The 18,893-nt window shown below is 32.0% G+C and overlaps 1 protein-coding gene across 1 annotated transcript in view; it reads right to left on the reverse strand.

Annotated features, from left to right (window-relative positions):
- LRP1B (LDL receptor related protein 1B) overlaps positions 1 to 18,893 on the reverse strand; it is a 1,653,662-nt gene that overhangs the window by 12,046 nt on the left and 1,622,723 nt on the right. Inside the window, exons 86-87 of the mRNA XM_006921044.1 lie at positions 18,622 to 18,726; positions 516 to 592 (exon numbers count right to left, since the gene is read on the reverse strand). Of these exons, the coding sequence (XP_006921106.1) occupies positions 516 to 592; positions 18,622 to 18,726 (182 nt within the window). The remainder of the gene's footprint in view (positions 1 to 515; positions 593 to 18,621; positions 18,727 to 18,893) is intronic.

Here is an 18,893-nt window from a genome sequence, read left to right on the forward strand (position 1 = left end):
GCAAGTACTAACGGGCCCAACCCTGCTTAGCTTCCGAGATCAGACGGGATTGGGCTTGTTCAGGGTGGCATGGCCATAGACAATATAATTCTCTAAATCTAACAAATCAAGTATGATTTTCCACAACAAATTAAAATGCATTTTAAGAAAATATATGTTTCTCTAATTAAAATATGAAATTATATTTCTAAGTATTCCCACTTCCATTTTGATATTTGCATCCTTTGTAGCTCATGTATATTTCCTAAGAAAAGCTTACTCTAGGTTTGCATTAAGAAAACTGCCAAAATTTGAGATGAACTCTAATAGCCTAAAAGAGAACATAAAGCTGGATCCTGTTACCAGGCGAGTGCACAGAGCTTCATCTTTCAAAAAACACTGCCATTGCAGTGGATCTCTTGTAAAATTCCATGAAAGAGATTACCCAGACTCGACTCCCTCAATAATGGTATAAAAAGAAAAAATATATTTTTGTACCATGTAGAACACCCAAGATACTAATCTGAGAAACTTACTTGTGCTGATATGATCAGACTTGCTGCTCTTTGGGGCTGGCCTCTCGCATTGTGTGCCTGACCAGTTGGTGGAACATCTAAGAAAAAAAAAATCAGTGAATAACAACCTACAAGGCCGGTAATGCAGTAACTTCAACCAAATGAAATGAAGGAGCCAGCCATCACAAATTAATGGACATTAGGTAAAGATTTATGCTAATTTCCTTTAGATTGTCAGTATGCTGAAGTTAACGACAATTGGACTTTATTGTTTAAATGCTTTTAAAATTTAGTTTTATAGTCATTTTTATTTATTCTATGTTAAACTAAAAATTGGCATATTTTATAGCAAAATGGTAATCTTAAGGCAGTAATTAATTTGAGAAGTCTTAAAAATTACAAATAATCACTGTAAAAATTTTTACTTTTCTAATCAGAAAAAGGAAAGTATAGCGCTTTCTCATTTAAAACCATACTTTTATTATCACGAAATCGAGAGAATATGCCCAAGGTTTTATTGGGAAGAGCTGTCTTCTTCATATAGACACTAGGATATTAGGATGAAAAGTCTAACAGAGGATTCAAATAATAGATCAGATTAAAATCCATTATTTAAACATAAATCGCAACTATATAATTAGTTAGTTGCATCAAATAAATGCTGAAATGGTTTGCCTATTGGCTAACACAAGATTTCGTTTTTCATCTCTCAGAGAAAATTCACAGAAAACCATTTAATTGCTTCAGTTCTTATTTAAAATGACTGTCCATATCAACAATAGTTATACAGAATAAAATAAAGGCTTCCAGAGCCATTCGAAGTACATCTTTCTGGGCACAATGGCTAAACTAAATAACTGCAATTTGAAGGCCTCTGCCAATTCTGTCATAGTCAATTTAGATAGCTTTAGCTGTTTTCAGAACTAGTCTTCTGTGATGTCATGTGAATTATTTGAGATATTCATGAAGACAGTATTGGTTGCTCTAAAACATGGGCAAGTCTCGTAAAGTCATCATTGATGACAAACTCAAATCATGGGAAACAAAATTTTATTTCATAAAAGCATATATTAACTTCAGCACAATCGACAATATTGCTACTATTCAAAACTATCGTTATTTAATTAATGATATTATAAAACTATGAGTATGGAGCATGATTTAGGTGAAAATATTATATTATGATTAGGTCATCACATATATTGTTTTACTTTTTGTTCGGATTCTTTATAAAAAGCTTACATATATATTTTCTATACAGCACATTTATATATTACACTACAAGTAAATAATTAAAATAGATAAATTTTGAGGTCAAGTCTATGACTATCCATATTGCTGAAATGAGGTAATGGAATGAGCACATTTTCAAATAATTATTATAAAGCAAACAGTCTATAAAATCATTGATTTTTTTAAAAAAATCATTTCTTCCTCAGTTGTAGTTTTGCAGATGAATGATCTAGAAAATTGTTCCAATTCTTCACAATTTCTAATTCTTGACACAGTCCACAAATAAATCAAAATAACATGTTTAGTAAGACTTTGCAAACACGTCAGAGTGAATTCTGATCACTGCAAAATTCTTTTTGTTTTCTGTAGCTTTACACTTGTCAATTCTTTCTAATTGACCACTGAGAATGTTTTACAAGCTCCAATGAAAAGATTATACTTTAGTAATTTTATTATTTAGCTGATGCATACAGGGCTATTTTGTGGAATTATATTAAGTAAAATATCAAAATTTGCTCTTTACATTACCTTCTCTGATTCAAAGAAACAAGCAAACAAAAAATCTTAAATCAGGTTTCATGTTAAATAAGAGGAATGACTTGAGGTACATTTTTGTTATGTTACTGGAGATAAGAACTGGGGCTCATCATTACTGTGAGATGCTTGGAAGTCAGAAAATGAAATTCCTCAGGAATTAACGAATTAAATGCTAATGGATTAGATTATGTTCTGATATCAACATCATGTATTTTAGGTACTTTAGGAAGTTATGAAATATGCCTTTAGAATTTAAGAAGAGCAGAGAGAAATTTTTTAAAAAAGAAGATAAATGTACTATGATTCTTACTGCAACCTTTGGAATTATTTAAGTAGGATAGGTAGTATTTGTTAACAGTATTGATTAATTTTCTATTTTATTTATAACTTGGAACATAGTATTTATAATAGATAAAAGACGTCACCTACTAGTGGTCATAATGCTCTACTTTTTTAAATGAAAATACATTGAAATTCTTAATCTTCAGGGAATATTTTACATATTGAATACTGGAAATAACTCTCAAAGACTGTGATGAAGAAAAATTAATTTTAACAGTTATATATCTTAATCCATTGATAATCATTTTGCAATGCTCCCCATACTCCTTATTAAATAATATTTTATGGCCAAAGAAAATATATGTTCTACTGTTCTACATTTGTCCTACTCTTAAAAAAATACTCTCTTCTGAGATACTAAATAAAATAGAAATTATCATTCTTGTTGCCTACTTTATAAAATTACTACTTAAGGCATTTGCTGATCCACGACTTCTTCTTCCAATGGTTGATTTAAGACCAAGAATTTTTATTATATTTATAGAAATTCATAAATCTTTATACTCTGAGTAGACTAAAATGATCAAAGCCATTAATTGCACAGCATTCAAGAATTAGAATGCATGTGGATCATCAAAATTTCCTATTTAATTTCTCACTGTATTATTTGCATAATTGTGCTAACTATAATTTCTTTGGCATCTGTCTCTTTTTCATTATTCCTCAAGCAAAATTCATAGTCATGTTTTGGTCATGTTTAATCTGTGCTGTTACAACTCACTGTTCCTCGCTATTCATCCTTGGTCAATTATGTTCAAGTTAGTCCTTCATGACCCTTCCCGCAATTTTTTTTCTCATCATCATAAACACCAGTATATCATTCTTTTTAAACATATCATGTGTTTCACACTGCCCTTAACCTTAGGACAATGAAAATCAGCTTCTTCTTCTTATGTTGATCACTATATCACTCTGAATTATTTAACATTTTAAACACTTCTATAAATTTTAATTATTGTTGGATAACTGAAAGATAGATAGATCCTTATTTAGTTAAACAATCGTTTATCTTTTTTTTTCCTCACAACGTATGAAGATATTGCTCCTTGCAGTATCTCGAAGTCAATAGCTGCCTAGTAAAGAATTATTAACGTTCTTTTTGACTTCTCCCCTTCTATATGGGCCATTGACATTAAAAGGAAAGATTATTTACTGCTACATTGTTTTCTTAAATATATTCTTACAATTCCATTGTAGTAATATGTATAAAATGTTCTTAATTATATGTATAAAATGTTCTTAACTATATTTTATGACATTTCCTTTATGTTATAGATTAAACTATTTATTACCAAATTGAAATTCTGGAATTCCATATACCAGAGATTTTTCATTTAGCAACTTGGACTTGTGTTCAGAAATATGCATTTTAACAAAATGAGTATCATGCAAGCAATTCACAAATCACACTTCAAGGAATATTTGAGATAAATTACTATTATATTCCTAAAGATATTCTTTTTAGACCAAATATTCTTCAATCACTTTTTATTTATTTATTTTTTTAGGATGAGAACGATATGTATGATTGTTCAAAAAAGTAAATAACATTAGTAGAAATTCTTTACGTAATACCCGAAAAACTGAGTGTGCTTTTGTTTTTGGTAACTAATTCTTATCTGAATGTTACTATATGAAATGTATAGTTAGTTCATTTACTATGTCCTTAAAGAGTTTGTGGAATTATTGTATAGTTACAATATTATCTGTTTCAATTGTAATTTCCTGTAGCATAGGGGAATATCTTTGTGTAAAGGCAGTAGCTTAGCAAATATTACTAGGAAGCATCATAAACAGTTTTAGAATATCAAAATAAGTTTGGCCTATTTAAGGGGATAAAATATTTACAAAAAAATGGTTTTTACATTTAATTGCCTAAATCTGAGACATATAATTAAACTGTCCAAAATAATGACAGCTCTGAAGTAATGGAGTGATTGTTACAAGGAGAACCGAAATCAGATACAAAATACTGAAGTTGTATTAAAATTTTAGGTATTGTCTTTCACTGTAACAATGATCAACTTGTGTGGACTACACATGTTATTTTGCAGAAATGTGGTCTAGAGTCTTCTGCCTTGTGAAGACCTCAAAACAAAATAATGAAATTAATATTTGTTCCCTCTTTTCATCAAATATAAAAGTCATGGGACTCTTCTAATCAAGGTAAAATTCAAAGGTGAACCTTAAAGCAATTTGAAATTGAATTTCTCCTCTTATATATATGTGGTAGACTGCTTATTAAGCATAATGATGGAGACATTCAGAAAGAAAAATATTTCAATATACCCTTTTCTATCTACACAGAGGTAAAAATGCCACAAAGGAATTAAAGAAACCTTAGAAAACTTGTCATGAAAATTTTAGTGTTCTAAAGTCTCTTTAAATAATTTTTTTAAATGATTACATTTTGAGCACCAGATTTATAGTATATTCATATACTATATGAAGAAAAATTAAGAGTCATTTGCAAATTTTTTTCTGATTGATTCTGAAAATTTCTTTTGTTGTTGAGTGAGTCATGACTACTTTTTCATGACATTTCTAACTTTGAAGATTTACACTCTACATAGCCCCCAGCACTTTTTATGCCCCCTCTCCTTGTAGATAGTATTGTAAAATGAAAAAAAAAATCATTGCATTTGGGACAGATATTTGGATATTTATTCACCTGTTTGTTAATTTTACTTTAAAATATTATTTCATGTTATTTTTTCCACAACCCTCTGAGATAAAATTATTGTATGTATTAATATCATAATGATTCTTAATTTTTTCAAATGCCTCAAAACTTTTCTAACCTAACTTTGACATGAAATTTTGTGAAAGGTTCAATTAACATGTGTTGAACTTTGTGCCATATACTAGGATAAGTATTTTCTTATGAAAAATACTCTTTAACTTCTATAATAATCTGTGAGTTGGAATTATGCACCATGTGAAATGAGGAATTGCATGTTCAAATGATTTGTCCCAAAGAACATAGCTAATAAGTGGTGGAATTAAAATGTGGGGTTATTATTTCATCATTGTTTTCTATGACAATGCCATGATTCTTCTAATTCAATACAGGAGTACAAATAAATGCTTTTCCTTGCTCTCTCATGCCCAAGAGAGTATCAGGCTCTTAATAAAAGTCAAATGTTGTCTGAACAAAAGAAAATAAATTATTTTTTTGTTTTGTCCAGTAGTAAAGTTGTAAGAATTACCGCATCGGTTCAAACCTACAGTCAGTAATGCTAAATATTCTGTCTCTGGCACTGACGGTTAGGGGCATGTTATTAAAGGATGATAATATCTTTCTAAATATCAACTTTCAATTTTGTGTTGGTTCCAAAATAATGTTCTCTATACAAATTTGACTGTTTCTTCTTAAATGGCAATAGCTAGGTATTATCCTGCTTTGTTTTCTTCAAAAAGCTAAAGGTAGTATCTAAAATTTATGTTTGTTGTCATAAGTACACTGGATTCAACTCTATAGTAATATAATGCCTAATTTAAAAATATTATATTAAATCATTGTGTTACTTAGTACTGATAGCATTAGTAAGACAAAATCAGTCTTACTTTAATATTAAGAGAATTTGGTCAGAAAGAGTTCTCGATTTTTGAGGAGTGTTAATGTGATGAAGTAAAAAAATAATAAGATGTTCAATACACTCTGACCAATAATTATTTTAGGACAAATAAAAATTAATAACTTTCAGTTGAAGTGGTGGCCATGAAAAAATAAAATTATTAAAATAGATTACTTAAAGTGATTTATTTTAAAAAGTAAGGAGAAATATAAAAGAAAAGATAAAATCTATTTTGCCAAGAAATTATCCATAAAAGAAAGTTTGTTAAAATTGGGTGGTTTAAGTTAGAAATGTTTAAACATAAAATTCTGTGCAGGCCACTTGAACAGAAATGGCCAATGAAGTGTGAAATGATGATTGAATAAATATAAAAAAGTGAAATCTCTTGTAATGGAAAACTTTTACCATCTAGATATTCTCCAGGAAATTTTATTGAAAGCAGATCTGAAAGGCATAACTGTTTTTTAGAATAAGTAGACAATTTCTATTGAACTGAATATATTACATGCATCAACTGAGAGGGAAAAAGAACAATCATTAAATTAGTATTAAGTAATATAGTGGATGTAATTGAAGACATAAAAGTAGGCTATTAAATTGGAAACAGTGGTTACAATTTCATAACTAAAGATGTGGGGGAAGAATATATGCTGCAATATTAATAGAAAGTTCTATCTACATATTGCCAAGAAGAATGGCCAGTTCCAAAATTGGCTTAAAAACATATCAAACCATGGGAGGTGAAAATCTCTGCTTTGTGCCAGTCAAAGTAACTAGTTTATTACCTGAATATTTTATGTTTTAACACACAATATGAATGAATAATAAAAGCTTTTTTTTAATAATAGAAAGTCCTTCCTGTGGTACCAGGTGGTACAATCCGAAATATACTACAATAAAGTTGTCTGGCATATCCAGTTGCAGTTATTAAGTATTGTTCAAGCTATATAAATCTTATTCAAATCGAGGACAATGGTAGGGATATCAGAAAGTATTATTACAAGATTTTGAGTATGTAAATAATGATAATATAAAAAATTTATGCCTTTTATTCTTAAATCAATGCTACTAATTAAACCATATGCATCTGATGCTTTTCTTGAAATCACATAAAGTTAATTTGGGATCAAATACTAGACTGAAAGTTGTTTGATATAGTTTTCTTGTCCCACCATGGAATATGAGCAAGAAATAAAACTCTGTTCTTAGAAGCATTTGAAATATGCGTGTGTGTGTGTGTGTGTGTGTGTGCGCGTGTGTGTTTTATAGCAGTTTGATAAAGGGAAAAGTAATTTTAATTATTAAAGAGGTAATAATTACACAAGTAAAAATAATATGTAGTTATATTATATTTGGTTTCTTTGTTTATTCTGATTTACTGTTTATATTAAAGCTCAAGAACATGACCCAAAATCAAGGGAAAATAATGTGACTACATCAAAGCTTCATAACAATCGCTGCCCAATATACAACTATGCAATAATTATTCTTTGTCAGGTAGTGTTACTTGTGCTCTTAAAAAGCAAACCAGACTTTAAACTTGTACAGAAAAATGTAATATCTCTATTCCATTATTTTTCCATGGCATGGCTAGCCTGGTGAAAGCTAGAACAAGCTACAACTTGTAAGCAGGGAACATAAAGGACAGATATTGATGTGACAGCTTTTCTTGGCCTTTACTATTCCAAAAGAGATGCACATTTCATATTTTGTGCTTTGATAATATGCCAAGGGGCACAAAACAAATAAGAGACATGCAATGACCTGACTCTTGAAATGCGGACAGCACAGACTACTAAAGTTGAATTACTCAATACCCCTGCTGAAGAACTGTGATCTGTTTGAAATCACTCATGACAATTTCCTTAGGCTCTTCTCAAATATTCTCTAAGGGGCTACAAGTTCACTAGCGCTCATGGAATGCTGTTCATCCTGACAGCAGGATCAATGAAGAGTAAATCGTGCAGTTTCTTTTCCGCAAGGCCAATATTTTGAGAAACCAAGGCCTTAATTAGCTGTTGCAATATAGAAGAAGAATTTCTACCTTTTAAAAATTTGTGACAGAAACAGAACCCATAATCTTTTTCCCAAAAGCTCCAAAAGGCTTCTGTAGTACCTGCACATTTCCTTAGCTGTTTCTTGCCCTAAAGACTTAGAAAATAATACTGAACTTTTAATAAAATAACTAGATTGGAACAGTCACAAAAACAGGGAAAATAAAATGCCCAATCCAGATCATTCTCTTAATGAATGTCCCTTTGGTACTTATATATTCACTTTGCATCACACTGCATTATAAAAATCTACTTCGAAAATGTTCATAAAGCTAATTCCTGTGTCTATTTCCTAAGGTAACACAGTCTTTTCTTTCTCTGTTGTCCCTCATAGGACTTGAACTGGGCTCTACTTATCACAGCTGCCTTTGCAGTCACTATTACTATGACTATCACTGAACTACTAATCTTTTAGTTATGCCATATATTGCCTTATTTTCAATAACAATACTTTTTTTTTTTAATCGTACTTTATTTTTCAACTTCAAATTCCCAGAAGTTCGAATTATACCAGGTTCTTAGCATTTTATGTTTGATCTATTACAAGGGCTTTACAGTTTTACTTTACTTTTTTTTTTGAATGTTTACTATGTTAAAGACAATATTCTATGTTTTTCACATATATTACATTTCTTAATCTTCAAAACAATGTTAGAAAGTAGATACTATTAGCATTTTCACATTACAATGACAAAAGAGCCAAACAGAAGAAAAAATAAAAAGCTAAACAAACTGCAATCCTGAGATATAATATCCTCTGTCACTTGTCTCTTCTTTGTGCCCTGTTTATCAATAAAAATAGTCTTTTTTTAATATAAAAAACAACTTTATTTTCCTTTACATTTCATATTGGGATTCATTTTAAAATTTATTTTTCAAGTGCATGTTTTCTTGTTCCAGCACCATGTCATCAAGACCTTTCTAAAATATCCATATGAGTATGATACTTCATATTTCAAATGTTATCAGTGTTTCTCTACTGCTTGTAGAATAAATTTCAAATTCCTAGCTAAGCTTTTTATGTTATTCCAAATTATGTCACTAATATTACTGTCCAATACTCATCCACCAGCACTGTTTACATTATACCAGTCAAATCCTCAAAGTCTCTGCCATATTTCTTCTTGCATCATCTTTTTCTACAATAGACTCAGAGGTCCACAAGGGCAGGGACTATATCTCACTTTCTTTCTATTCCCTTTTCATTTTTGAGAAAGAATTCCCAAGTAAAAACAACAACAAACAAACAAAAGATGAGGAGAAGAGACAAAAAATGAATAAAATTAAGTTTTCCTAATTATTTCTGGTGAATTCAGCCATTTATTTAGTTCTTTATTTAAAGAGATATTTTACCTGAGTTTTAGAACATTCAGGAAATATCCTGTTGTACTTTTAAAAGGTATCATAAAAATTAGAAAAATAGTCAAAAATTATGATAAATACCTTTCTAATTTTTCCTGACTCTCATAGGTTTTGACAATTTATTAACAAACTAAAATATGATATTATAATGGTGATAGAAAGATGATGTCAGTCTGTCAGATCTCACAAATACAATACAGGTGCCAAGGTATTTTTTTAAGCAACAATATGGCAAAATAGGTAATTCAGACAGAACCTCTTACTTGAAGAAATTTACAGTATAACTGAGAAAAAGAGACATGTAAATTGAAGAAGGCCATGTTGTAGAACAAGCAGCATTCCAAGGCTAAATTCATAGAAATATGTTTCACGTCCAAAGACCACACATGTGAGATCAATTCTAGCCTAAAATATGAAATATCGGTAAATATTATGAAAAATATAAACACACACATGCACACAGATGATCAGAGAAAAGTGATACTTTTGTGAGAAACCATTTTTCCCCAAAACAAACAAGATAAAAAACAGATGCCCATGTAAATTTAACAACAACAAAAAAGGAATAGATTAGAGAAAAATGTTCACAGAAAGTAATTTTTAGGTTTTGTTCGAAATGAAGTAAAACATAAAAACTAGCTGTGCTCTCTTGCTTTTGAAAACATGGAGAATTATTATTGGGCAAAAAAGCAATAATATATATTATAAGAAATATCTTGGAGTTTTGCCCTATTGCCATTTTTAAAACAGTGAGTGCCTGAATTGTTATGATTTCAAAAGCAATGCAATCCCAGAGTTAGATCTTTTTGGTTCTCCCATTTCAGATGATACAAATAACTTTAAAAACTTGGTTTTTTTTCTTTTTTAAAGAGAATATAAATTATACAGAAAACTATTATTAAAAAGCATAACTCAAATTTTATCATTAAAAGATAATCATTAACCTTGAAGCTACATGAGTTAAATATTTATGTTTGTTTTGTTCACTGATATATCCTTCAGTGCTTAAGATATTGTTTGGTATATAGACGCTAGATAAACATTTTTTGATGAATGGCTATGGAAAAAGAATATTGGTAGCATTTTTGTTATCTAAAAGGCCAAAGTAAGAATAAAACGAAGGATGGATATCTGGAGTTCTAATTTATAGACTGTGGATATATATGTTAGGGATTATAATAAAAAATAAGTGTAAAGAACTATTATATTTCTTGATGTTAGGACTAAATAGGCTACTTACATACCTAGATATGCCCTGGTATATTATTTTAAAATATCAGGAGAATAAATTATAAAACCGTAGAAAAAAATTAAACATAAATATTTAATTGTGACCCAAGAATATTATGATTAGCTCCTCAGTTATTGTATAGTATTAACAACAGATTCTGTTAGTCTTAATTTTGTGGCTAATGGGAATCTTCGTCTTCTCTGTGTCTTCATAGATATTTCAGAAGAGTTTGAGGTAACTGTATTTGGGGTTATAACTAATTTAATTTCAAACCAGTTTCTAAACAAAAGTTCAAATAGGTCTTAGATTTAAATACACATGCTCTGTAGGCCTGTGTATTTAAATTTGTGAACAATTAGTCCAAACTCACCATTTCACAGACAAAGTAAATGTGACACCAAGAGATAAACTAACTTGCCCCAAATTATTGCTAGTTTGATTTATAAAGTCTATACTTTTGGATGCAATATTTCTACTTTTGGGTGTTAATCTTAGAAAACTAATGAGAGACAAATTAAGATATTAACACACGTAAGTTTTTACTCTTAGACAAAAATAGTTAAAAGAACAAAACACACACACACGCACACACACACACACGCACACACACACACACACACTCCAGAATTAGTAAATGATATATAGTTAAGTAAATAAAGTAAGGAAAATCTAGACAATGGAACATTGGGAAACCATTGTGAATAAAAGCATCTAATTATTCACACTGACATGGAATGATGTTCTTAAGAATTGCAAAGTAAATAAACATAAAAGAGCATTTATCAGTTTAGTACAGAATACTCTACTAATGTATATTTGCATAAAGAAACTGAATGCATAGTATCCAAATATAGCAATGGTTATTACTAGGAAATGTGGGTATTTAAAAAACTATCAGAATTATTAATTTTTATTTCTAAAATAGTCATAGTCTAATAAAAAATAATGCCTATAAAAAATGTGTTTAATATTGGCATTGAGGGGTTATTTTATTCTAGTCTGAGAGGAAATCTTTAGATCATTCCCTATCGAAGTCTGTCCAAATGAAAAAAGTGTTGATTTAGTTGTATTTTAGTTGATTTAATAATATAAAGACCCCTTAGTAATTTCTCAAAAAGTTATAGTGTGAAGAAAAGTCAAATAAAAAAAATGCAATGTATACAAAACCAAATATGAACTTTTCAAATTTGTGACTAATTACAATGCTAAGATCTCAGCCAGGAGCTGCTTGCCAAAAACGAAAGCTAGAGTTTGGGATTCCAAAAATATCTTCAGCAAGTTACCTCAAATAAAACCATATGCATAGGGTTATACCACCAAGATTGAAAGATAGAAGTTAATTACAAGTCTGGAGTTATAGTCACGGTAAAATCAAAGCAGACATTGAGCACCTAGAGGCTTTAAACAGGTTTTCAGAGTAATATTATATGTGCTCATATGACATGTCTTTACTATGGAAGTTTTTATATGTACATACTAGAACCATCTTCCTAAAGAAAAAAAATATATCTAAGGCTTAGAGAGGCTTATAGGCCACATCAAAAGTCATTGGAAGAATGAGTATATAAATCCAGGTAGCATGACTGCAAAATCTGCTCTTTCCACTTACTGTATCTTGCCATAGAATCAAGAAAGCTTTCTTACTGTCTGTTTCACTTTGATAGTGATGATGCCAGCCAATAAATGGATCCCTCTGGTACTGTTAATACAGGAGACCCATGTGTACAGAATCAGGATTTGAATCTGTATTCAGAATCCAGACAACAGAAGAAAGATCTCTACAGAGAAGAATCCCTGACTTCCTCATTGTCTCCTACTATATTTTTTCATGAATCTCTAAGCATTGATTTATTTCCAGGAGAAGTTTATGAGCACATTTCAATATCTCCTTGGTCTTCAATGGGATGGGTCAATATGGAGAAGGATTGCTGTGCCTTAGAAAATTTATAACTAAAAAGAAGGTGTGCAAAGGTGAGAAATTCTATGAAAATATTATTTGTATCAGAGAGGCCAACAGTAGACTCCCTAATGGAAAATATATGTGGTGATTGTTTTAATTTGCTAGGTCTTCCATAACGTAATACCACAGACCAAGTGACTTAAATAACAAAAATTTATTTTCTCACAGTTCTGAAGGTTATTAACTTAATTACCTATTTAAAGGCCAGATAAAGTCACATTCCAAGGTACTGAGGGTTAAGGTTTCAACATATGAATTTGGGGGGTACACAATAAGCCCATAACACTTATCCTCTGGTCTTTCAAAAGTCATGTCCTTCTTGCATACAAAATACATTCAGCTCATCCCAATAGCCCCCAAATTCTTAACTTATTACAAAAGGGAGAAATTGTAAAGAAGAAAAGGTCAGAGGTCTTGAATAAGTCTGAAACCTAACACAACAAATTCTATATTTAAGGCTCAAGAATAATACCTCTATGTTTGACTCTCTGTCCTCTGGGACCAGCAGGGTGGGGACCTACTTTCTGGGCCCACTGGGGTGACAACTCATCACTACCTCAGTTGGGGGCAGAAGCTCCACTTCTGAGGCCCTGGACAGCAGACCCCAAGGCTCTGGGAAGAAACTCTTTTCTCTTGGCCCTGGAGATGGCAGACTGACCTGGTGAAACTGAGGAGTTGGCCCTGCCCTATGGACACCTGTACCCTCTAGAATCATGATGACAGTGGCAGCTCTGCCTGATCTCTGAATTGCCTTCAGGATCATTCTTCTCTGTTCTTGAAGTATAAAGCATGTTTTCAGCAGATAGCTCTCTTGGCACATCTTGTAGAATCTCAGAAGTCCGCCTGCTTTTCTTCCTTTTTTATCTGCCTCTATCTCCATCAGCCCAAATAGACAACATTGATGGTAACAGGGTTGACTTGATCCATGAATCGGGTCTGGAATCTTTTTAGAGCAAACAATCATCCATCCACACCCTTGATATTTTTTCCAGAACATATTTTCTCATCTTTTGCAATATGAATAAATTAAGAATTTTCCAAATTTTCAAGTTTTTTTTTTCACTTAATATAATTCCTTCAATTTATCTTTCTTCTCTTACATTTTACTATAAATTACAAGGAAAAACTAGGCCACACCTTTAATATATTTTGTTTTACTTCGAAATCTCCTCAGCTAAATATTTAAGTTAATATTTTGTAAGTTTTATCTTCTACAAAACACTAGAAAACAATCCAGACAAGTTTTTTCCCATTTTATAAAAATCACCTTCGCCCTAGTTTCAAATAACATGTTCCTCATTTCCATCTGAGATCTCACCAGAAGAACCATTAATGCATATATCTCTACCAATAATCTCTTCAAGGCATTCTAGGCTTTTTCTAACGTGTCTCAAAACTCTTCCAGCCTCTATCCATTACTAGTTCCAAAGCCGCTTTCATAATTTTTAGGTACTTGTTACAGTAGCACCCCACTCCAGTATCAAAAGCTATATTAGTTTGCTATGGTTGCCATAAAAAAAAATTCCAGAGCCTGAGTGGCTTAAACAACAGACATGTATTTTCTTACATTCTGGAAGCTACATGTCTGAGATCAAGGTGTCAGCTGATCTGGTTTATTCTGAGATCTCTTTCCTTGGCTTGCAGATAGGCATCATTTTGCCGTGTGTTCATATCATCATCTCTCTGTACGTGTGTCTGATGTCTTTGTGTCCTAATTGCCTCTTTTTATAAGAAAACCAGCCATATTGGACTAGAGCCCATCCTAAGGACTCAATTTTAACTCAGTTACATCTTTAGAGTCCTTATTTTCAAATAGAGTCCCATTCTGAAGTATTAAGGGGCTAGTGCTTTAACATATGAATTTAGAAGGGACACAATTCGGGTCATTACAGTAACAAAAAGCAAAATTTGTATACATACGTAATGTGTTCGTGCGTTCATGTGTGTATATATGTGTAAGTTAATTTTATGTGACAACTTGAATGGACTAAGTAAGGGATGCCCAGATAGTTGGTAAAGCATTGTTTCTGGGTGTGACTGTGGAGATGTCTCTGGAAGAGATTAGCATTTGAATCTGTAGGCTAAGTAAAGAAGATCACCCTCACCAATGAGGGTGGGCATAATTCAATCTATTGAGGGTCTGAATAGTAGAAAAAGGCAGAAAAAGAACACATGCACTCTCTCTGCTCGATCTGAGGCCTCTATCTTCTCTTGCCCTCAGACATCAACACTCCTGAATTTTGGAACTTTGGACTTGGACTTACACCATCAATTCCCATGGTTCTGAAGCCTTCAGATTTGAACTGAATTCTCCAGCTTGCAGATAGTAGATTGTGGGACTTTTGACCTTCATAATTACATGAGCCAATTCCTACAATAAATCTGCCTGTCTGTCTGTCTCTCTTTCTCTCTCTCTCTTTCTCTCTCTGTCTCTCTCCTCCATCTCTCTCTTTCTCCCCTGCTCTCTATAAGTGTGTGTGTGTGTGTGTGTGTGTGTGTATTAATACAGCATAAAGAAAGCAATACTGCATAAGAGTTATAACTAGAGCATGGAATTTAGAATCAAACAAGAGTCACTTGAGTCTTAGATATCTACCACTTCGTGCTGTATAACCTCAGGTTATGATCTGTAAAATAGGGATAACAACTAGATAATAATAATGATAATATAATTATATAATATTCTAATTTTATACATAAAATGTGTAAAGTGCTTAAGGCAGTACATGTCACAAAATATTTGCTAAACCAGTTTTAATTATTAATAATTCCCCTTCCAAATTTATACAAGTTCTTACCCATAGGTTATCGATAAATATTTGGTTAATGAATTAATGAATGAATGATAACAGAATGCAATTATCTTTATTGTGCTTCTTTTATGTCAAGTGATTTGAGGAATTCAGTGAGCATTATTCCTGGCATGAGAATAAATTTTAAGGCACAGAAAATCAAGGCACAGACAAAATTTTCATAAAGCCAGATGCAGATAGAGATAAAGATACATAAAAGTAAATGGTCTTTGTACTAACCCTCTCCAATTAATATTTTTTTCCTGGCTGAATTTATTAGATAGGCTGATTATCACTTTAAAAGTTCAGGTGTCTCTGATGACACTTGGTAAGAGTGAAAAATGGAAGAGAACATTTTTGTAGGCTGCTATGCCCATGAGAGATACTTATTCTGGTGACACAAGGACATTCTCTGGAAAGGCCGTGTCCCTGGAAGGTAGGGTGGGCCTGAAATGTCATGTGTACTTTGCCTGGGAATAATGAGAGAGGGACAAGATGAATGAACATTAGACCTCAAACCAGGCATTGCCAGTGTCCAAAAAATGAAGTAACAAAAGAAGCTAAATCAATATTTAGCCAAGGATCACTCTGGATTTACAAACTCTGAAATATCCATAAATCTATTGTCCTTAGTATTCTTTCCTACAATTGTATTGCTCTGCTTCCAGCCCTCACTACTTTTCACCTGAAGTGTTGTCAAACCTTTTGATGTAGGGTCCCAGCAGCTGATCTCTAGGATTTTCTTACACATGCTGACAAATGTAACCTTCAAAAGCAAACTCCTTCAGCACAAGCCTCTGCCTCATATCTCTTTGGCTATTCATTCTTTTCAGGATCCTATGGAACCCCCTAATTTTGACATAAATTAAATTCTAATTTGCCTTTCTAGTTTTGTTGCCTTACACCCCTCCTCTTGCCAACTCTACAGTCACCCTTAACTGGAGCTATATTAAACCACTCACGGTTCCCCAAAGACGCCATTAAGTCTCCTATCTGTGTCTTTGCTTATGTTATCCTTTCTTTTCTTTCAAAACGCTCTCCCCGCCATCACCAAACTACATGAATTACATGAACAACAAAGGTTGTTTTTTCTGTAGTCTTTCATACATTCCCATTTCTCATTCTTATTGAGTCATTTGTCCTACTAAGACTCCCAGCAGCTGACCTCTAGGATCTGTTATAAATTTTTCCTGTGATTATTTTAATCACTTCCCATATTCTTTCAACTATTGTCTAAAGAATGATATTTTCCTGAAGAAAAAATAGGTGATCATGAATAAAACTGCAGAGTTTTTGTAATGAAAGACTTGAATTTTAATACAGTTGTGCTTGAAAACTATTATTAGGTACACCACGACGGGGCAATTATTAGGCACTCATAAGGGCTTCTAGTTATAATCTTGGGAACTAAAGAGTATGTCAGATAGGATCCATCTTTAAAACTCAAATAAAAATTAGAAAAGAGCTTTCATTGTGATGAACATTGATAGTTTCCCCAAAGGTGTTCTATGAAATTTATCAGAGGAAATGAGTTTGTTATGAATAAGTTGAATTAAGAAATAATTATTTAAACTATTAAGAAATGAAATTTCTGAAATTTTTTAGCATGTACATATTTCTTCTGTAAAGAAGTCTCATTGATTAAGGAAGACAGTTCTCAGTAAAATTTTAGGAAACAAAATAACATATTATTTCAATAGCACTTGAACAGTCAGTTACTAAATAAAAACCACTATTCCAAATAGAGTGTAGAGTATATACTAGAGTCTAAAAACACCTGCTTCTGTACTTCTCTAATTAAAAGCCACTAGTCTAGCAAATGTATTTTTATTAGCTTCATGAGCTTTTTCATTTCCCCTGTTATATTTCTAGACTTTCTAGCTGACTGTGGTGCATACAATCGTCGGTAAGCGAAGCAAAGGTTAAGTGTGTATGACACAGATGAGCCCCGAGATTAAGTATACACTGTGAAATGCATGTGGATGTTCATGATTTAAGCCAATGAACTGTGGCCCAAAATGATGTCACACGAAGCAGAGCAGTAAGTGGAAGGTTAAACCTACTTGCATCTTGGCTCATTAAACGCAGTTAAAGTGCAAATCCCCTCATTCTGACAGTAGTGATCACAAGGGTTCTCTTTCTGGTCACAGCGCTGACTTTTAAACCCCACAGAGCATCTGCAGAATTTCAGTAAAATATAGCTAAATAAAGCATCTGATTTTTAATTTTTTTGCCAAATATGTTTCAAATTTATTTCATAAATGGATAGTTAACAGAAGAATAAAATTTTTCTCAGGTATGCTCACTTCTCTCTCTGAAACATTCATCACATGCTACTCTGATAAGGTGGGGTACAGAACACAGACTTGGTACTTATGCGGGCATCATCCTTCTGGTCAAGCAGTAATAAAATATTCAAAATAGAAACCAAATAAGCTGAATGATTTTATTTCAAACTGCCCATTCTGGACAATTGGGTATTTTGGAGGAGAAAATATTAAATTCCAGATTTTCTCAGGAGCAGAGAATCTCCAACATTTTCCAAATATTTAGAAACCCAGATTTGAGTTAATGTATCTAAAGAAGCAAGGGATTTAATAGGTTTACATAATACAACATTCTAAACCTGATACGAACATCAAATAGTATTTACACTTGAAAAGATACCTCAGATTTGTTTGAAAAGAATGGCCTTAACTACCAAAGCGTTCATAAATGTGATTGTGCTGGGTTTCACATGTCTGAACAGGGTTAATGAAATTAGAACAATTTTCGGCATTTCTGTTTAAAGATCTATGAATGTCTGAAATGGGTATGATGCTAAGAATTGAATGAGCTCCTTATAAAATCACTAGCAAATTGATGAAAGAGAAGATTCTGTAGCACATGAGCCAATGAAGGACAATACCTGATCAGAGATGTCCATGAAACATTCATTTAAAATGTATTACCCCTAAGAAAGGAGAACAATAGAGCAGGGATTCCGTGTGCATACAAATTCAAATTATTAAATGCCCACGACATTATAAAATACTCACAGACACATGGGTACATTTGTCTCAGGGTCCAGCTGGCATGTGCCACCATTGTAACAGTAGCCATCACATAACTGACAGCTAGAGGCAATCTTTCCATTAGTACAGCTGCAGCAACAAAGAAAGAAAAAGAGATTATTGTTACTGACATTATTATTGTTGAATACTGACTCTCTGCAAATGATAATACTTATCATAGAGGAGTAATACAGAGGCTAGCTATAAGTAACTTTTCAGAAAGACAGACTAGCTGAAAGCAATTTATATATATATAT

The sequence above is a fragment of the Pteropus alecto genome, unplaced genomic scaffold (genome assembly GCF_000325575.1).
Source record: "Pteropus alecto unplaced genomic scaffold, ASM32557v1 scaffold3, whole genome shotgun sequence".
Classification (NCBI taxonomy): Eukaryota; Metazoa; Chordata; class Mammalia; order Chiroptera; family Pteropodidae; genus Pteropus; species Pteropus alecto.